At 38.4% G+C, this 22,173-nt stretch overlaps 1 protein-coding gene across 1 annotated transcript in view; it reads left to right on the plus strand.

Annotated features, from left to right (window-relative positions):
• The window catches only part of TNPO1 (transportin 1), a 59,047-nt gene that overhangs the window by 11,109 nt on the left and 25,765 nt on the right, over nucleotides 1-22,173 (plus strand). The window contains exons 3-8 of the mRNA XM_086479999.1: nucleotides 8,351-8,500; nucleotides 13,435-13,541; nucleotides 14,664-14,797; nucleotides 17,164-17,245; nucleotides 17,969-18,091; nucleotides 21,393-21,511. Coding sequence (XP_086336125.1) covers nucleotides 8,351-8,500; nucleotides 13,435-13,541; nucleotides 14,664-14,797; nucleotides 17,164-17,245; nucleotides 17,969-18,091; nucleotides 21,393-21,511 — 715 coding nt within the window. The remainder of the gene's footprint in view (nucleotides 1-8,350; nucleotides 8,501-13,434; nucleotides 13,542-14,663; nucleotides 14,798-17,163; nucleotides 17,246-17,968; nucleotides 18,092-21,392; nucleotides 21,512-22,173) is intronic.

A 22,173-nucleotide genomic window follows, 5' to 3' on the forward strand; every position in this document is an offset into this window, starting at 1 on the left:
ATATTTTCTCTCAAGTGGCTTGTGGAGAGAAAAGACAGAAGTTTTCAGGCTTTACCTTGATTCTTAAGGTTACCAAACTTTTGGGTTTGTTTGCTGTGCCTTTTTCTGAAGTTCACGTAGTCTTGGGTAAGGTCTGCTTTGGCTTCACAATGAATATGACTTTTTGTGGGTAAGTTGGAGGTACTTAGCCAGCTATTTGAAGGCTTTCTGTAGTGCGTCTTACAAGCTCAATGTAGTCTGCTGCAAGGGGTATTTCTTAAGTATACTTTTTTCAAGTCAAATTCTCCTACTCAGTAGTGTTTGGTTGTTTCTCCTGTCAAATCTAAGTGTACTTAAAATGCCAGTATCAAGCATCCCTATGTGGTGTTTTCCCACAGAAAGGGAAAGTGTTACTGGTGTGATTTCTAAAGGTACTTCTATCCACCAAGCAGTACTTGATTCAGTGCGGTTCTGAGGTGCCTCCTAGCTGAAAAAATGGTGCCTCCTACTCTTGGGGCTTCATGCTGGTGTCTGATTTAGGCTGTGATGACTCTTAGGAAGCAATATCACCACTGCTTTCTAGATTTTTAGAAAGCAGACTTGCTGTGAGGCGTGAGGATGATACAACAGTTGTAGCATGTTTGTTATCTTGCAGTGCTGGGGCAGGTGCAGTTGGTTAGTTGATCACTTTCATGAAGCCAAATCTAGCCTTATAAAGGAATGCCTGTTACCACTTCTCATGTGCAAATAAAAATGCCTTTCCTTTGATGCCAAAAGGGAATGGAACCCAGGAAAAAACCCAAGTATTTTTCAATACCACCGATAATAGTACTCACAGTATTTTTGGCCAGCTCCAGAATTGAGTCTCTTTACTGGTAGCAATCTAAAAAGCCATATGAAAGCACATCTTGATCCCCCAGTTTGATGCTATATCAATAACTGGCTAAGTGTTACTACTGCTTTTCCAAAACATCTTAAATTCCTTTCTTCTTCTATAATGACATCATTTTCACTCTTCAGAACCACAGAGTCATAAGTACCAGTAATGACTGCAGCCTGCATCCAGCTCAGTACAGGCAGCTTATAACCGCTTAGCCCTGCAGCACTGGGCTGGGCAACACCATTCCTTCTTAATGAGGTGGTCAGCTTCATCTGGAGCAGCACATGCTGGCTGTTGAAGCAAGTAAATCAACCGTACAAATTTTTATTTTGGTATCTCCAAGGAAAAAGCATTTACAGAACTTTAAGTGATGGATGTTCTTCTCTGAATCAGTAGATATACTGCTGATCAGAGGTAATTCTGACTGGCAAGTTTTAAGTCTCAGGAGCTTTATGCATTCTAAAATGGCAAGCACTCAGTTTCCCCTCATTTTCCTCCCTTCTCAAAGAAAGGAGGCTGATGAAGTCATAGGTAGAAACTGAAAACTAAAGAGACTGAAGATGGATTTTAAAGAAATCAAACCTTTGGAAGAGGAGCATGGTCACAAATCAAAGCTTGTTAGATATAGTTTTCACTAGTACTCTTAAGTAGCAGAGGATCACTCACTTTGTTCCTAGTCAGAACTCTTGTGTAGCCAGAAAAAAAAAATTAAGTTTCTAAAATAATAAAAGGTGAAATTGTATGAAGGCATATTGAATTTAAAGCAGGTCCAGGTTCTCTATTTTATTATTGTAGCTAGATGCACAGCTGCTTAGGAAGAACACCTCCACTAGTGCCAAACTATTCTGCCATTTGCCAGAGTGCAACCTAATATTGTTAATTGAAAATCCGATTGTAGTGTCCTGAAAAGTCAAAAAGAACAACAACAAAAAAATACTCTTGAGTACAGGCTTAAGAAATAAAAATGAGAAGGTTTTGTCTTGAATTAATTGGACATTATAGGGGAAGAAGCCTTATGGGCAAGGAAGGGTATCAGTTAGAGAAACAAAGTAGTCCATGTTTAAAACAAGACCTATACATGCATGTCACCATGCAAGTTTCTGTTAAGCTATACCTGTAGGATATAGACAGAAGGAGAAGTAGTCAAAACTTCCAACGCACAGCATCCTGTACAACGCCAGCGTTGGCGAGTGTCCTGTGTTTTGTGCTTACCAGTCATCACTTAGCAGATTTAACAGTACTCTGAATTACTCAATTTGATAGCAAAGCCTCATTTTACTCATCCAATTAATTCTTGTGTTCCAACAGCTGTTGATATGACAGATTGTCACATTTTAATGTATAACATTCACCTTTGATATATTCAGAGAGTGACAGAACTTCTATTCATCTGACCAAGTAATTTCTTCAGATAGATTAATGACTCTAAATCCTAATTCATGTGCTACCAAATGCTGTCTAAGCAACTTCTATTGGGAAGCTCAGTTTCCTTTCCCTATGCACTTGATGTCATCCACCCGCCCTCCCCAAGTAAACAACAAAGAGAGATGAGGTTACCTTTTAGATGTTCTCAAACTGCAACAATAATCTGCATTTGTTACATAGTTTGGGATCTTGTAGCGATTCATACTCTCATCACACTGAATCTCCATTTCTTATTAAGGATCTTCTGCTCTTGATAGAATTCTAACACTGATTTGACTGCAGGATCAGGAGGTGATACATAAAATGGCATTAGAGAGGAAAAAAAGACAACCAGTTTGTGGGGTTATGATCGAGAAGCTAAAAGTAGGAGTGAAACCAGAGGATTAATTCTTTAAACTTTCCATGGATTTGCAAGCCTGTAGAGAAGTAAAAATTTTGGCATTCTGATTGACCTATTGTCATTATTAGTTAGAATGTAGAAACTTCCATAACTAACAAGCTAATTGTTGGCCATCAGTTCAACATCCTTCCCGTATTGTCCACGGTTCAGTTTTATTTACAATGCAGTTTTCAGAAGCATTGCTATTGCTACTTATTATTCAATAAATACACAACACATCATCAGCAGAACATTTCCAGCTTTGTTTTGGTGCCTTACAGAGGTTCCTAAACTTAGGCAGTTGTGTCAAAATATTTTCCACAACTCGCATGAGTCAGTTGAGCACTGATTAATTTCAGAGTAGCCACTACGTTTCAAGGTCATTTATAAATTCACATACACTGAATGTTTTGAAACATTGGCAGTCCTGCTTGTATTCTTATACATAATTATTAATCTTCTGCTTCCCATATGACACTGCTCTGGTGGGATCCTTGGTTTTTTGGTTTATCTGTTTTAAGAGACAGACAATCTCTCATTAATGGATCAGAAATCTTCATGCACAAGTGACACTAGTCATGATTTTTGTCACATTTTGTATCATTATATCACTGTGTCGTGGTTTGAGCCCACCCAGCTGACTCCAAAAGCCCCACGAAGCTGCTCGCTCACACCTACCCCATCCCCTGAGGGATGGGGAGGAGACAAACCAAAAGGGCTTGAGGATTGAGACAAAGGACAGGGAGGGCTCACTCACCAGTTATGGTCACGGGCAAAAGACAGACTCAACTTGGGGATAACAACACACATTTAATACAAACAACCACCACCATCAAGGAGAATGAGAGATACAACCAGGTTCTTAAATACAACGCACCTTCTCCCCCCCTCCACCCCTCCGGTGTTCCCGGGCTCAGCTCTGCTCCCTCTTCCCCCCCAGCAGCGCAGGGGCAGGGAATGGGGGTCACAGCCCGTCAGCACAAGGTGTCTCTGCTGCTCCTTCCCCCTCAGGCAGAGGGGCCCTTGCAGCCCTCCCCAGCCCCACCGCGGGTTGAAACAAATGCTCACTTGGACTTTCGGGGGAGCTAGAAAAACCTCATTGCTTTCACAAACGCACCCTATGTCATATAGACCCTCATTAGAGGAAGTATGGCTGTTTGAGGACACACGCCAGTCCTTGAAAGTACTGCAGTAGCCTTAAAATAGTCAATATCTGTGTAATGTGAGCATGCGTCCGTTTTCTCTGTAAACCATTACAATCTGGAACTAGCGTTAGAGTCTTGCAACAGAATTGAAAATTTACAGAGAACAAAACGATGATTATGTGATACAGTTTTATTATACAATGAGGCAATGTGAGAAGGGAATCACGCTGATGAACAGATTTAGCACCAAAGACGATAGCAAATGGTAGAAGTCTGCTTCACTTTCCTTCTTTTTCTTGTACTGTATGTTCTTGTTGACTCTCTGTACTCCCAGGTTGACTGAGATAGGAGGAGGCAAGACCGTGATCTTTTTTGATAACTGAAGCATATGGCTGGCAGAACTTATCACAGAATCTATGAAGACTAAAGAATGTCTTACTCAGCTCTTAGGCCATCTGCCTGTAATCTTGGTGTTACAGCAAGAACTCTATCCAGACCTATATTACTGTCTTCTGACAGTGTAGCTGTGAAGTTGTTGAACACCCTGGATTCCATAAATATCCTTGTGCAGTCATATCACAAAATTTTTTTCACAAACTGAGATTTTGACTATGGTATGATTTGGGTTTTGTTTTGTTTGTATTTTTTTTAAATGCCTGAGTATCAGATTCTGTGCCGCTTCTTTAGCTCAAGTGGTTGGTGTTTGTTTACCACTAAATCCAGCTTTATGATGTCTGCTTATCACCTCTCAGTACGGTGATAATTGGTTTTCTTTTTTGTTTTTAAACTTTCTTCTTTTTCTCGCTTCATGAATTTTTTCTTTTGTCGGAGATGCAACTGTCACTATGAATCCCATGGAATTTTTGTTGCAGGTCTGTGGGATAAACACTTACTCTGAAGAACAGTCTTTCTGTTATTTTGGCTGAAGGAATGGATTTAAGATGTTTCATTCTGCTGTGTACCATAGAATAGTTCATGGAGGAAAAAATGGTGCTGAAGTTTCACCTTGATTTTCATCTAAACCGGCTGGCTAATCTGTTTATTTCTGCACAAGGAACTTCACAGTATCTGTATCTCTGCTTAGTTAAATTGAAGCTGTGGCCTTGTCCCTTTTGTAATTGTAGCCAGGCATTCTAAAGGATTAATGTTTTTCCTTAATGCACTGTTTAGTATTTTCATGCTGGAGTTTATACTAATAGTGGCTAATCTATCATATTCTAATCAGACTGGTTGGCAGTCTGACTTCATATCATAGAACCACAAAATTGGGCTTGAAGGGACCTGAAAGATCATCGAGTTTCAACCCCCCCTGGCATGGGCAGGGACACCTTCCACCAGACCAGGTTGCTCGAAGCCCCATCCAGCCTGGCCTTGAACACTGCCAGGGAGGGGGCAGCCACAGCTTCTCTGGGCAACCTGTGCCAGTGTCTCACCACTCTCACAGGAAAGAATTGCTTCCTCATATCTAATCTAAATCTTCCCCCTTTCAGTTTGAAACCTTTTGTCCTGTCACTGCACTCCCTGATGAAAAGTCCCTCCCCATCTTTCCTGTAGGCCCCCTTGAAGTACTGGAAGGCCACTATAAGGTCTCCCCGGAGCCTTCTCTTCTCCAGGCTGAACAACCCCAACTCTCCCAGCCTGTCCTCACAGGGGAGGTGCTCCAGCCCCATAATGATCTTTGTGACCCTCCTCTGGACCCACTCGAGCAGGTCCATGTCTTTCTTGTGCTGGGGCCCCCAGAGCTGAACACAGCACTGCAGGTGAGGGCTCACTAGAGCAGAGCAGAGGGGGAAAAATCACATCCCTTGAGCTGCTGGCCACAGTTTTTTTGATGCAGCCCAGGATACAATTGGCTTTCTGGGCTGCAAGCGCACGTTGGTGGCTCATGTTCAGTTTTTCATCCACCAGCATCCCCAAGTCCTTTACTACAGGGCTGCTCTCAATCTCTTCATTCCCCAGCCTGTATCAGTGCTTGGGATTGCCTCAGCCCAGACGCAGGACCTTGCACTTGGCCTTGTTGAACTTCATGAGCTTTGCACGGGCCTAACTCTTTCACCCCGAGAAGATACTGCTGGCTGATACAGAATGAGTAACTGTTGTATACTGTGTCTCACTATGGCTGCTGCTGCTGTTCATTTATTAGGGCATGAAAGGGTTGTAAGTTGTGGAAATTAATGGGAGACTCCTCTGGCTTCCTTCCTCACAAGGCACAACTTTAACTCTTACTAATCATTTATGGAGGACTGGATTTCTTGAAGATGTGTGTACCTATCAAGGGATTATTGTTACATGAAGCAATCAGAGTTTGACACTAATTATATCAGTATAAGAGTTGATGTGGGGATTTTATTTTTAATTCAGAGAGTATTTCAGGCAAACCTGAGACTGTTCAAGAGTTCTAGTGAGAACGTCTCTCTTTAGATCATTCTCCACCTGATCTTTATTAATGATATATTCCAAACTTTAAACAAAATTTCAAAATTACTCAATTTGACTTGCCGAGTAATAATAATAGTAGTAATACTTGTTACATCTCACAGCCAAGTTCTGTGGTTGAGAAAAGTTTGTCTGCTCATCCAGTCTTTAATATTTTTTATTTAAAATAATAAAACCTTTCTTCCCTCCTTTTCTGTTCTCCCAGAAAAGTTGTTTGCCTTGAAATGCAGTGCTGTGCAAGTAAAATGACTTATTTTTGTGATGTTTAGAAATTGGTGGGTATTTAAAACCTACAGCACGGGTAAAGTTTTAGAAGTGTTTCAAATATGTATGCATAGGGTACCTTCCTGGTTTATAAAGTTACTGAATTCTATGTAAAGGATTCGTTTGTTTGTAAATAAATACATTTATAGTTACGAGGCATGAAAAATGGTAATTCTTTAGGAGAACTTAAATATGAACATAAAAAATATTTAAAAGTATATGATGACAGTCTAGTTTTGACACTCAAAATCAGTTGATTAAAATTAATTTTAATTTCTGATCAGCCAAACAAAACCCCTCATCTGAAAAGTGTTCTTTCTGTTCTAATTAGCACAGATTACAATAGAAAGTGTCTTTAATGTCCGTCGGTCAGACATCACAGCTGTACTGAGAATCTTGGTGTTGTGATGCAGTACCTTTAGTTTGAAAATAATTTATATTTGAAAATTGTATCTCTTATTTTGCTTATCCTTATTTCTGTTGGGATGTTAATAGTTTTGAAGGCCTGGAGTAGATCCATGTGTAAACTAATTCTTGGCACAAACTTTGAAAATCCTTATTTCTTGCCCAAATCGGGGCTTCATAAGTTCAAACAAGTGACTAAAATGCTAATTGTAATTAGTTTCCTGTGCTGATTAGGGTTGCTGTAAACTGTAAATTTAAATTTTCTTACACTATAAACTAATCCTTTCTATGTAGAACATCCAGATCTCCCTTTCAGCATATTTCAGAAGTAATACCAAGTTACTTATGCCCTTAGTTGAAGAGCCAAACATGAGTCTGCTCCAACATAAATGAAAAATCTAGGCTGTTCTTTTTCTGTTCCTCCTTTTGTCCCAGTAGTTTAGAGAAATTTGCAGGCAGAAAGAGCTCAGTGAGGAGACTTCAAACTGTTGCCTAAACTTAAATTCTTACTTGGTTCCAGTCAATTCTGGTCACTTTTTTCTTACAGTTCACACTATATAACACTTTTCTGTAACATTGTTTAGACTTTTTTTTTTTCTTCTCCCTCTAATTATTAGTTTAATAGATCAATAGAACAGCTGGTATATGAAGGGATTACAATATTTTATTTTGTAAAAAAAATCAACACTGTCTTTCTGTGGGAGTAGGGGGTGGAGGATTTACTGCATAGTCCCTACATCATTTTTATATCTTAGAATCGTAGAACCATAGAACAGTTTCGGTTGGAAGAGACCTTCAAGATCATCGAGTCCAACCTTTGTCCTAGCTCTACCAACACCACTAAACCATGTCCCTAAGTACAACATCTACCCGTCTCTTAAACACCTCCAGGGATGGTGACTCCACCACGTCCCTGGGCAGGCTGTTCCAATGCCTGACAACCCTGTCAGTAAAGAAACTCTTCCTAATATCCAGCCTGAACCGCCCCTGGTGCAGCTTAAGGCCATTAAAGCCCTTAAAAGGCCATCCTACTATGGTGAAAGCAGGTTTGTCGTCAGTTTTGTACACTATCAGTGTTGCTGCAAGCCTGTCAGTATAATCAGAATGTCTGAATGTCCTTGGCTAACCAATTTCTTTCATGAGTCTCCTGTATCGTGTGACTTCAGGTCTATTCCTTGCCCGTATCTCTACATTAGTAAACTTTCTTTTAAACTGTAGAATTTGTAATACTGATACTCTAATTGTGAGTAAATAGAAATAGTGAATTCTGTATCTGAAAAGCTTTGCTATGTGAATTGATGGGTGTAGTTGGAAGGAGATATAAGGAGATGAAGATTATTATCGCTCTATAAGCTTTGGTCTTGTTGCATTATTCTGGAAATCTGCCGCATTCCTATGAGCTGACTGAAGATTGACTGTAATTATTTTCTGTTGCAGATGAACCGACACGTTCCTTGAGTGGTCTCATCTTGAAGAATAATGTAAAAGCACATTTTCACAATTTTCCCAATGGGGTAACTGACTTCATTAAAAGTGAATGTCTGAACAACATTGGTGATTCCTCCCCCTTAATTAGAGCTACTGTAGGTAAGTTTACTCTTATTGGTGTCTTCTGCATACTGAAACAGTTACTAATATAGGTGAGAGCTGTACTACTGACATAAAATAGTTATTAAACTCCTAAAACTGTTTCATTCTGATAATTGTCACAACTTCACCGTGTTTTAGTGCTGATATTTATCTTCAATGTGAATGTACAAAAGTCACACTTACTTGTGCTCTTAGAACTGATATAGCAATTCACTTCGTATCTTGAAATGTAACTGAACACAAGTGTATGCAAATGTACTAAAATTGAGCTTGCTCTCTATTTCTATACCTAAAAACAGGAACAAGGTAAAATAGACTTAAGAACTATTTCAGTACTCTGCTTGCATCAATGAAACACTTCTGTTAGCTGATTTCCTGCATCCCGCCCCCCCGTAGGCACACACATGCACATCCCTTCAGGGAATCATCATGCCACGTGTAACACATTCACATAATGATTTTCTGTTGTAAATACCTTCTGTCAGAAAACAGTAGATAAGTGGCATACAGAACATCATAGAATGGCTTGGGTTGGAAGGGACTTTAAAGGTCATCTGGTTCCAGTAAGAATTGTTTGTTACATGGATTTCTGATTTCATAGGTACTTTTAGTACACCTCTTCCATAAAATATGTGTATTTGCATTATTTTTACTTATTTCTAGGGAAAGTAGCTTTTCTGTCTGCTCTTTGAGAATACAATTTCCTCCAATTACTACAACCATTGTAGTAATTTTCCTTGTCCACTCAAAAACTAGAAAAAAGTAAAATAAATACATATATGAGTACAGTAGAGAAAATAGGGGTGGGTGTCAGTTCAGAAGGAAATTAAGCTTGTATCAACTGACACCTCTTACAAAATAATCTACTAGTTACTGCTCCTTTAGAATCCTTTGCTTTTTCTATAGGACTGCTTCTCCAGACATCTGAGTTACAGACTATGGACTAGAGAAAAGTGCTCATCTCTAGCTTATTCCTTGTCACTTGTGAAGCTGCTTTACTATGAATTTTATTAATGTTCAGTTTTCTTAATGACATCAGAAACAAGTCTTTGAATGGCAGGTACTTCTGTGATTTCAGGTTGTGGAAGAGTCACACTTGCTTGTTTGTTCTTAGGAGTTGTCAGTAGAGTACAATGGATCTGACTAAAGAATATATTCCAGCTCCATTTGGATTGCTGTCTTAGGGTTGTTTGGTGGTGATGGTTTGTGGGGTGGGGTCTTTGGGGCAGTGGGGAAGTTGTTTGTTTTCAAGCAGTTACTCTTTGATTTCTCCTAGTATGAGATGTTTGTGGATTAGTAGCTCAATTACTGTTCAGCTTTAAGTGATCCTTGCAGGGATTGTCCAAGCATGTATGAACTCTGAAGATGGGTAGCAACTGATGAACTGTATGCTTGCATACTAGCTGCTATTTAGCGCATGCTTTGCACCTTGTTGTTTGAAGTAGTTACATGTGGGATTCTCGTAGCCTTTTGTCATAATAGTGAGGTTGGTCTGGTACCCGCTGGTCTCTTGGTACTAGCTAGGTGTAAATATATTGCTACCTACCTAGACTGCCTTGTTAGCATATGCGTTGGCACATGCTAGTTAGAGCTGCTCTTTGAGATGCATATGGGTTTTTGCAGTTCAAGCACTATCAATTTAAGGAGCCAGTTGCAAATAAGATCTCTGGAATTCCGAGAGGAAGATGAGCAAGTACATCAAAATAGCATCAGAGAAGATTTAATGCAGTATTCACTCTCCTTTGTGGTCTCTGGCATCTAAGGCTAACCAGACAAAAGTTGATTTCTTTTGGCCAAGGCTGGAGACAAGCTGATTAATTCCATCCTCATAAGTCACCTCACTGAGGAGAATGAGCATGGCTATAGAGTTGATTTTAGAACAGTAACTTGAGACCAAATGGTAACTACATGTTGTATTCTTACTTAGCTTTTCCCTATTTTAGTCCCCAAATGAGTAACAACGTGGAACTTCTCTGTGCTGTGTAGTACAGGTTTTAAAACCGCATGTGCTAATGTTGAAATATGGATTCAAGTTCAAAAAAGATGGGTGCATGTATTGAGGACCCAGAAACTTACCAGGAAATAAAGGCATCTATTTAGGAGGTGTCTGTAGCTGTTCTTGAAACTTTCTGGGGATTCTAGTCTGGGCAAGACCTTGGTGTAGCTCTGGCTTAAAAGCAAGCAGGGGAAATAGTTTGGGTGTTAAGAGTAGTGGCAGGACTGGAGCACTTCACTACAGAGGAAAGTGAAAACCAATGATTTCCCTATGAGGGGGTATTTTGTTACGAGTTTCAGCTTTTTGGAATTAATGAGTTCAAAAATCAACTTTAGGAGCTGCAGAGGCAAAACACCACCCCAAAACTCCCAGCCTTTTCGCCGTCCTGTTATTGGCTTGAAAGTACTGAGCATAGCTTTTCTACATATTATTGTAGAACTGATGCTGTAAGCTGGGGTTGTACTTAAATGAAACAGTAACATAAGATGCTGTCATGACAATTATGCTTATGTTCTTAACAATTTCTGACATCCCTCTGGAGTTTGTTCTCTCATATGTTTACTGCTCAATTAGCCCAGTGACTATATTTGTTAGATTTCACATTTGTTAAGTGAAGTATCAACAGATTCTGTAATACTGTTTTGAAGTTCATTACAAATCAAAGACCATCTTCATAAAGACTTTCAGTTTCAGATTTCTAACATTGCAATTTAGTATGTTGGTCAGGAGGAAGGGCCTGTTTTAACTATTAGCTCTAGCTCAAACTTGTCAAAAAGATGCAAGCTATTAAATTGATTATTTCCTTACTTTGATTATTCTTCTGATGTTCATGTTTCTATGTCTGAAGTGTTACAGAGAAAGCCACAAAGGCTAATCTCTGGTGTCTTCTGTTCCCTGCTGGCCAAATAAAGCGGCAGGTGGGTGGGAAAATTTTCACATTTGGAAGAAGTTGAAGCTCATTAGAAGCCCATGAAGATTCCTTTTAACATGTACATAAGTGCCTAAAACTTAATGTTATGTGTCTGTTTCCTCATTGTTCTTAAACCTTTTGCAAAGCTTCAAATGCTGTAGCTGTTACCTCTCTTTAAGTTCCTCATAGTCTGATGTTATTCTTTTTTTTTTTTTTTTTTTGGCCCCACCGAAGTGTGTCTTTATCCTTGCAAAAACGCCAGCACAGTGGTAAATGGCTCTCCGCAGACCTGTAAACAAAGTTCATAGTGACATGTATGGTCTGAACTACATACATCTCTGTTGAAAGAAGCAATGGCCTCAGGGCACTTCTTGCCTATGCATCTGGAAGTGTTTCCTCCTAGGTTATCCTGTTGCTGCCTGGGATAAGCCTTTTGGAAGAACACTTGAAGTAGTTTTCAAAGTCTTTCCTTCAGCTGTGAAAGCTTGAACATATTACAAGTATAGCCAGACCATTCGTCATCTTCTGAAATCACTTCTAGGACCTTGAAAAGATCTTCAACCAACTCTCTTCCAAAATTACGTACCCCTTTGAGACTTATAACTACTGTCACAGTTAGTCCAGAGGAGTTACAGGAATTTCATTATGTTTGTTTCTGAACCTGTGTTAAGTCTACAAACAAACCTGTGCCAAATCTAAGTTAGGGAGACAATTTTGCAGTTTATTTTTGACTAGGAGGCAAGAAAATTAATTTTGTTCTTTTTGTGAAGTTCAGTTTAATTTAAAAAAAAAAAGTGGATCATTAAGATCTAGCAACAGTAAAATAAGTATTTTCTATTAATGCATCTGATATTCTTTGCAGGACCATAATATTCAGGAGAAATGCAGTCTTTAAGACTCCATAGATCTCCGTAGGCTTTTGGGAATCTTTTCTATTCAGTTGCAGTTATGAAGAGAACTGGATACAAACTACATCTGGAGCTGTAAAATTGTTTTACCTCTGTCTTCATTTTTGCCCTTTGTCTTTGTGGGTTCTCCAGACTATTGCATCAAAAGAAACATGATGCAAAATATCTTTTAGTTACTGTGTGTCTTGTCCAGAATGTCCTTTGCTCTGTTAATATTGTCCTGTATTCTTGTGTATTTAACCAGAATTTTAATATTTTGTTCCAAAGAAAAATGCTATACTGCGATTAGCTCAATGAAAAAGCTTAGGAAAGCTTTTTTCATCACTTGGGAGATTAGTAGTTGTAGTAGTATCCGGTTGTTCTGTGTTCATACTCAGTAGAAGTAACTGTCTGTAGCGTAACAGATTATGCTACCTGTTTCATTTTGTCTTGAGGCAAAATGGACTCATACAAAGTCAGTCCTAGTTTATAAGCAGCCTTCTCTGTTCCTGTGACCTAACTAGTTTTTCCTGGGATTTCTGTATGTTCTGGAAAGAGAATTAGTGACTCTTTGGGCTGACCTATCTGTTTGCTGGATCTCAATCAGCCAAACCCTACAGCTGATCACTGGATGACCTGCCATAGTGTGTAAGCTCTTAGTAGGTATCTCAGTCTTAGAATGTGTCCTTGATGTTTTGTGTAAACACAGTAAAATTGTGAACACATCATCTACCACTGGGTTGTAAGTCATTCATACTTCTGTATTAGAATAAGAGGTGACTTGAGGTGGCCACTTTATATTTACTGGAGGTCAAGATTTGTACAGTGTTTAGTAAATTTAGAGCCAAAGCTGCCCTGCAGTGTTTGGGCATGATTATTTCCTTAACTGGAATTACTTTGTGCTTGATTTCTCATGTCTGAGCCCTTCATTGGTAGCAGGAAGGAACAACCCACCTTTGCATTTCAAAGCCCTTCAAATACCATTTGTAATTAAATGTACTTCCTCTTTTTATGCTTTCGAGTTCTTAACAAAACAAGAAATTTCTTAACTCCTTAGATCTTTGAGAGGAGAATAATTGGTATGAAACATGTAAAGGTATGTGAGATCTCATTTCCTTCATCCCTGCAATTCCTTTAGGCATTCTGATAACAACCATTGCCTCAAAAGGGGAATTACAGAATTGGCCAGAACTCTTACCAAAGCTTTGCAGCCTGTTGGATTCTGAAGATTACAATACCTGTGAGGTAAGCAGACTTACAGAAAATAGGACATTAGTGTCTGAATTTGATTAGTTTTATCTGTCTTCATACACACTATGTATATGTATAGTAGCGGGGGGGGGGTGGGGGTGGGGGTGTGTATGCATGCACATATATTCTCGTTGGAGAACAGTGGCTCAAATCTGATACTTTTTCTTCTACCTGCATTCCATGTTCTTACTATTCGTTCAAACAAATTTGTTTTCTTTGCATAAAAGCAGAATAAGACTGCAGTTGGGTAGTCATAGCATCTCAGCTGAGAAGTGTCCTGAAGTTACCGCTTTGTGATGCCTAATCTTCTAGGCATCATCAGCATCATCAAGTTGACCCTGAATTTCTTAAAAGTAGTGTTCGTTCTTCTTGTAACTCAATCTGGAAAAGTATCTGTCATTGCTCTGTTATGGTGAAATTAACTGTTTTGTTCAGTGTGTATGAAGGAAAATAAAGAAATACCAACTTAACTGTTTTAAACTATGATGAGAAAAAAAGCCTTGTCTGATTTAAAAAAATAAAAAACTCTGATCGCACAATCTTACTTACTTTATACAGTCTCCATTAAAGTGTGTGAAGCATTTTGTATAAAATATTTCTCAGAGATAGGATAATGGTCCAGGATGCCATGCTGTTATGTAGTGTTTTAGTTCTGCTTCCTCAAGAAAAAGAAAAATCGCTTGAAAATGAAACTGAAATTGACCATTATATCCAGAGTTCTGTTTTTGTCCCATAACAAACCATGAAAGGAAATGCAATTATATATGTAATTAAATTGGATACTTCTGCACCTGGACATTTATTTCTCAAATAAGTAGCAGCTTTTAAGCATTTTTAAAAATATGAATGAATAGATGAGAATTGAATGCTAAAATTAAAATTACCACTTATCCATTACTGACTCACCCAGCTTGAGAGCTTACAGATGCCGGTATAAAGGGCTTAAATAAAAAGCCTTTAAGGATGTTTCAGTTTACCTCCATATTTAGTTAGCTGCATTTACTGTGCTAACTAGTTACATTTCTGTGTTGTGCTGAAATTACCTGTTTTGTACAAAACCTGAAATTTTGCTCTCTTCAGAATGTGAAAGAAGATATTTTTATTTTCTTTTAACAGGGTGCTTTCGGTGCCCTTCAGAAGATATGTGAAGATTCTGCTGAAATTTTAGATAGTGATGTATTGGACCGACCACTCAATATCATGATACCTAAGTTCTTGCAATTCTTCAAGCACAGCAGTCCAAAAATAAGGTAGGTGTAGCTGTTGTAATGCAATTACCTGTTAAAATTTTATTTACATGAGCAGCAAGGTTGCTATTTTGTAGATCTGTTTAAAACATGCTTAGTTTTTTTTAAGTGATCCTGCAGACATCCACAGAGATTCCATGCATCAGTAATTTCCATGTTTATCTGCTTAGTTAATACAACAATCTCGCCTCTTTATACATCTTCGAAATGTACAATCAGCCTATGTACAATCAAACTTTAAGCTTTTGCGTATTATGATGAAAAATTCAATGCTGTGATTAGAACTTAATATTCTGATTAGAAAAAGCAATTTTGAATTCATTTGTAATGACTTCAGCAGTACAAGAGTCAAAATTCTTTTGCTGGTAATAGTTTCTGGTTTAACTGCACCAAAACTTAGAAAGCTCTTTATTTTTCAGCTGAATCAAATTAAATGGGTTCATCATCTTTTCACTGTAAAACTGTATTAATCTCTCCAAAGTAACAAGTATAGGAGAGAAGAAAAATTCCAGAATTAAGTTGTTATTGCTAATACTCATTATAAAGAACAGTAGCTTTTACTCTGTAATGAGCCAACAGTGTGCCCCTGCCACACAGGTGACTAATGGTGTCCTGGGCTGGAGTATTGCCAGCTGGGTAAGGGAGGTTGTGATCCTTCCCCTCATCTTCCAGATGAGAACACACCTGGAGTACTGTGTCCAGTTCTGGGCTGTCCAGTGCAAGAGAGACGTGGACATAGTGGAGAGAGTCCAGCAAAGGGCCATGAAAATTAGAAGGGACTGGAGCACCTCTCTTATGAGGAAAAGCTGAGAGATCTGGGACTGGGGGAGCTCCTCAATGTATGTAAATACCTGAAGGGAGGAAGCAAAAAAGACGTGGCCAGGCTCTTTCCAGTGGTGCCCAGTGACAGGACCAGAGGCAATGGGCACAAACAGAAACACAGCAGGTTCCTTCTGAACATCAGGAAACACTTCTTTACTGTGAGAGGGGCCAAGCACTGGCACGGGTAACCCACAGGGGTGGTAGAGTCTCTGTCCTTGAAGACACTCGAAAGCCACCTGGACATGATCCTGGACAACTGGCTGTAGGTGACCCTGCTTGAGCAGGGGGGTTGGACCAGATGACCTCCAGAGGTGCCTTTCAACTTCAACCATTCTGTGGTTCTCTGTGATTCCATGAAATTTATTTTTTAACTCCTGTTTGAAAATTATATTGAAAGATTCTCCAACTTGGAGGTGGCAATTCTTTATTGCCAACAGTACTAGATGGTGAAGACTGAAAGGAAGAGTATAACTTGGAATATATCATGATAGGATTCAAATAAAACTTAGAAAATCCTCTAAAAGAAGATGCACACTAAGAAAAATATGTAACAAAGCATGAACTCACTCTTGTGGAAAGATAAACTTAATAATTTTCTAGAGCTGGGAGAGAAGGAGAAAACCATGCTTTTTTCCTTAACACATACATGCAATATTTGTGGCTTTGAGGCTGTTAAACCAGTTTCAAGTTTAAAGCAGGCCACCTGCTGACCTGCAGCCTGGTTTCAGTACATAGTGCTGAAGTGTGAAAACTATTAGTAGTGTCAGTAAAACACTTTATATTTAAATCTGTCAAGAGACAACTTTTGAACAGTGCTTTGCGAGACAGTCTTCCAAGAAATGTCTGAACAGAACAGAAGTTTGAAGTTACATTAATAAAAATACTTTAATAGAACTTCAAAGGCTTTTACAGGTAGTTTTGCCTTGTGCCTTTACTTATGGAATTTGACTTTTGTATCTCTGAGAATGAAAAAGACCTGTAAGGAATGGCTTTGCATGAAATGGAATAGAAGAACCAATGCTTCATTTTTAGTGTGTTTCTGCTACAAGTGTTTTAGTATGTGTCCTGCTACAGGTGTGTGTTTGCTCTGAGCTGCAGCTATGTTGTTGACACATACTGGTCTCACTAAATACTAAAAATATTGCAAAGGTAGTTGGATACTTAGCAATGAAGAAGGGCATGCTAAGATTTCACTATGTTGACTTGTATGGAATTGTTGATATCTCAGAAGATCAGCAATCATAGTCAAAAAGAACATCCTTACATACCATTCAGAACAAATACGGCAGGTCTAGTCATTGTGCTCTGTTTTTTATTTACTGAATACTTTATTTTTAAATAGATATATCTGAGTATAAGGTGGTGCTTAAAATGTCTTTTAGTTATTTTGCTTGGTAATACTATAGATGTACAGATTTGTTCCCTCTTGCCCTCTAGAAGGTATTTGGACAATGTAATTTGCTTCCTAATGTTTTTGGTGCCTGTGTACAGTTTAGAAAATGTTTCTAACTCATGACAAATGAATATTTTAACTGTTTCATTTGTAGGTCTCATGCTGTTGCATGCGTCAATCAGTTTATCATCAGCAGAACACAAGCTCTTATGTTGCACATAGATTCTTTTATTGAGGTGGGTGTGCATTCTTGGTTGGGGGGGTTAAGTCAAATTACATATCTGACTTATCAAGAGTTTTGAATTATGTTTTACGATCACCTCTACCCCCAAACTCACCATTTCTGGCATTCTTTGCTTCAATCCCCATGGATTGAAGTTCATTCTGTATGCTTGTGCTCAGTCTAAGCATTCTCCAAGCCCAAAAAACAGTATTTTGAAAGATGCTTCCTCTTCATAAGTAGAGGAAGCTCTTGTTTCATAAAGGTGTAAAAGTAACAGCAGCAGCCTCTCACTTACCCATGTTGGAAAGTGCAGTATAAGAAGCATCATGTCACTGAGTCAGTCTGGGCCTCTCTGAATACTGCTACTGAACATGGATTAGACGAGTGATATTTAGGGTTATCTAGAGTATTTGATTTGCTGCTGTTACGTACTGTTGGAGTTTTCTGGCTTCAGAACTTCATTTATGTTTAGGGGGGGAAAAATATCCAGGAAATAGTGTTCTTGTGCCAGTGCTACTATTACACAGTTTTGGTTATGTGTATAATACACATTGAGAGTCTGAAGAGTTCATTTGCTAAACCATATGTCTTTAAGAAATAAAATGGTATTCTGAGTTGTGGAGTGGGCGACTACAGAAGGACATACTTGCATATTTTAGTTTGCCAGTAATGTCAATTTAAATACAAGTTGAACTTGATGAGCTGAGGTTTTTCAACTGGTACTACTTTCCAACAGAATCTTTTTGCACTGGCTGGTGATGAGGAGCCTGAAGTACGCAAAAACGTTTGCCGTGCTCTGGTAATGTTGCTGGAAGTTCGAATGGATCGCCTTCTTCCTCATATGATTAGTATAGTTGAGGTGAGTCTGATTTCCCAGATTGCATGCCAAAAATCTTGCTTGGGGTTGCAGAAATAGTAACAAATAAAAAACATTCATCAAAAAAGATATATTACTCTTGCACTTCCTTACTTTTGATTTTCCTTCAAGACCGAGATTGCGAAACTTTCTTCCTAGCTAATTGCCAGCTTAACATTCTGTTTGATAGGCAATGCATATGGCGGTTATTTATTCTTCATTAAATTAATTGATCCTGAAATGGCCAGGATCAGCAATGCTATGGAGCAGCCAGGCATTGCTTGACCCCAAATAAGAAGGTCATGTTAAAAATCTAGTGCTAGTGCTGACACTGCTACAGTTTACACATTGAAGCTGTCACTTTTTTTGGGTGTGTTGACCATAACAAGGATAAGGCCTATTATTTTATATACCTGAGATGGTCTTTGAGCTATTGATGACGTTGCCTTCTGTTGCATTCAGTTGTAGAGGTTAATGTCATTTTGACAGTTCCTCTGCCATTCTAGATTAGTGCAGACATCTTACCAGAGGACAAATCAGCTCTGGTTTTTTGTCTGCTCAACTGTTTGAGCTGTGACTAATTTCCACGTTTCTGGGAAGTACTGGCACTTTCTAGATAGCATTTATATATGCTGCTTGCCAGACTGGAAATACAGCTAAGAGCATAACGATTCCCATGCAGATTTCATGTGGACAAGTAGGTCATAACTTGGTGTCAAATTTCATAAGGACTATGTCCAGACAACACAAAGAAGGTGTTAAGTTTTTTTTGCTCCTGTACAAAGGTTTTAAGAGCTGCATAAAACTGAGGTGACCCTTGACAGCCTTGGCCTGCTGTCTAGTCTTGCTGTATGTTGTCTGGAATTCCATGGCACCAGTCTTGGCAGACACATTCTTATATAACATAGGACAAGCAAGGATTGTTGGTACTTGGTGGTGGGGTTTTTATGTTTGATTGGTTGACAGATACTTTTTTTTTTGAGACAGCATAAAGCTTTGGAGATTATATTATCAAGAAGTGATAACTTCTCTGGCTCTTCACTATCCTGAGATCAGTAAGGAACTTTTGGACTTTGTAGGTAGAAATGATGTCACCAACCAGAAAAAATCCAAGACTTTATTCTCATTGTATCTGATATTTTGCTGTTGGGAAAGTTATTACTAGGCTTCCTCCCTACAAAAGACAGTAGTAGTGACAGAAAGTTCAGAGTTTGTTTTTTTTTTTTTAGTTTGGGACTACTGTATACTGTTACTGATTTCCCCAGTTCTGTATGCATCCTAGTAAGTGCAAATGTAATATCCCAGAACTGACTATTGTTTAGCATTCAAATGAGTTGGGTTTTGCACCTTTGAGGCTTTAATGCCTCCAAGCTGAATGCTGCTGCTGATGCCTGCTCTAACAGAAGAAAGTCTTAAGAGAGAAACTTGTATCTACATGGTGTTCTTTATACTTACGGAGAATCACTTTTAAAGTAGTTAAGAATATTGCTCATCCAGTAGTGATTCTAAGAAGGTCTTGGCAGGCATCGTGCTTTTGAAGCAGACAGGTTTGAACTTTCTTGCCAAATCCCTGGAGCATACAGGAGTGCCTAAGTTTTTAGGTTTCACTGAGTTTTCTGAGTATCCACTTCCAGGTCAGCAGAAGCAGATGTTTGTTTTTTTTTGTCTGAGAACTTGGTAATAGGATATGTCAGGAGTAGACCAACCTAAGATTTGAATTATTAGATTGCACTTGTATGCTTACAGAGCGTATTTATCTGAACACATGGCACCTAAGATCTTGTTCAGGAGAAATCCCAACTTTTGCATCCTGTTGTGTTCTTCAGATGAAGACAAGTCTGTTACTGCTCAAAGGATGTGTTCTTCATAATACTTTGTGTATCCCACTATTCTTTTCTTGATGGTTTGATTTAACAAGACTAATACAACCTCATTTATGTTACGGTGTACAGAAAACTGTACTGAATAATCTTCCTACGCTATTTGGTAATTTATTGTGACAAAGCAACTATTTACATTGCCTAAAATCAGTAGAATTTTATAGCTTATCATTAAAAGTGCGTATTAAAATTTGGCATGATAATATTGAAAAAAAACCAAAGTCTTCAAATATCCTTCCCACATTTTGCTTTGTTACTAGGGTCACTGTTTTTGCTGTGATTTCCAGGCTGTAAATACTTAAAGAGGAAGTGACAGTGTAAAGGGCATCTTCAAAGAGATTACTTTTTGTCTTCCTGACAAGTAACAAATCTACAATAAAGTACTGGATTTTCAAGACTGCTGGGGAAAAGTACGAAATCTCTTAACTTAAGGTGCATTAGGGAAGCCTTGCTTCCAATGAGTAGGACATTTTTCAACTTTGCTGAGCTGCAGTCTGTTGGCAACTCAGAATAGAGCAGTATTTCTGTTATTGTGAGTTCTTAATCGCAGTAGTGAAACTTTAGGAAAAACTTGCAATTTAGTGCAATTCTGTAGAAAGGAGTGCAGTTCATGGCAAGCCTTGCATCCCTGAAATGCAGAAGGATAATAAAGGTCCTACCATTCTACTTAATTTTGAGAATAAAATGGTATTCTGAAGCAACTGAAGAGGGATTTCTTTTGCTCTAAATACATGTGTGAGGAAAGGTAGCTGTGTGGACTTCCATGAGGTTTTCTAAAATGCATGGAAGAACCAACTGTTTCAGAAATAAGGCATGGAAGAATGCTGAAATTACTATCTTGGAAGTTGCAAGAGTCTTCCCTAAATTGTTTTAGCAGTTGTGCATAAGAAACTGATGTAGCAGTAGTCTACTTAGGCTTTTTGTTTATGCGGGTGTTTGAAGGCAGATTAAATTTTAATAGCAAGCTCAAAGATTTGATACTGAATCTCTGCATTGCCATTCAAGATTTGGAAGGGAAGCTTTTTTTTATGGTACTGGAAGTATAAAGTATTCCCATCTTATTAGAGGGTATAATTGTACCTTTTTATTTGAAACTGCAAGAGGGAAGTAAAAAATAATTTTAAAAATCTGGTCACAGGAAACTGCTGTTTATTATCTTGGATCTCTGGAGTTTCTTGGTAATAAAGTTCTCACTTAAGCAATGAAGAAATGTAGAATCTGAATCATCTAGAATTAAGAAAGAAGTCTCTTAGCTTGTTCTTGCAATAGCCCTAAGTAGTCTTTTATGTCTGTTTATTCCCCTTATCCCAAAGAAATTATGGTAGCATAGTCTGGTTTTGTGAACGCACTTTGCAATGTTGGTGGCTTCTTCTAGACACATAAACTTCTATCTTATACAAGTCATTTATTTTTATATTGTGTAGTACATGCTTCAGAGGACCCAAGACCAAGATGAAAATGTGGCTTTGGAGGCTTGTGAGTTTTGGCTAACTTTGGCTGAACAGCCAATTTGTAAAGATGTATTATGTCGGCATCTTACTAAGTAAGTATTAAGAATTACAACTCCTATTTATTTTTAAATACTCATCTTTAAACTTCAGTTGACTTCTTCCTGGTTACTCTTATAGAAACTGTGTCTAGCTTGCAGTATGCTTAGAAGAATTTTTGTGTAGGTAGTTCTTGTGCATAGTAAAAATGGCTGTTCATTGAAAACAATTCTGAGGATTTCAGACCCAGTGACCTCCAGAAGCAGCCTAAACTGTGTCACTGTGGTGTTTTACCTCAAACTTATCAGGCTGTTAAGCTTCACATGGATGCAAAGATGTGCTAATATGCACTTAAGCTCAAACAACCATCTCCACATGACATTACCTGTAATAGCTGGTGTACCATGAGCATGTCTTGACTACTGCTGATGTAGGTATCTCTGTGCAGTGCTTCTATGTGCATAATCGTGCAAAGGGTTCCCTGTTTTATGAAAAACATAGCAAAACAATATGACATCACTTGGATTTAGGAATCAATTTTATATGAATTGCTATTACAATTTAAACTTGAAGAACAGTACAATGTGTTCCTTTGTACTTTTGCAGCCTGATAGTAGTTTAAGTTTCAAAACCTATTTTTTGTAAGTTTAAATAAGTTATCCTGTGACTCAAAATGTAGATTTTTGATTGAACAGGAATGGATATCCATGTTTGAGAC

Source organism: Leptosomus discolor, chromosome Z, assembly GCF_034619465.1.
Source record: "Leptosomus discolor isolate bLepDis1 chromosome Z, bLepDis1.hap2, whole genome shotgun sequence".
NCBI lineage: Eukaryota > Metazoa > Chordata > Aves > Leptosomiformes > Leptosomidae > Leptosomus > Leptosomus discolor.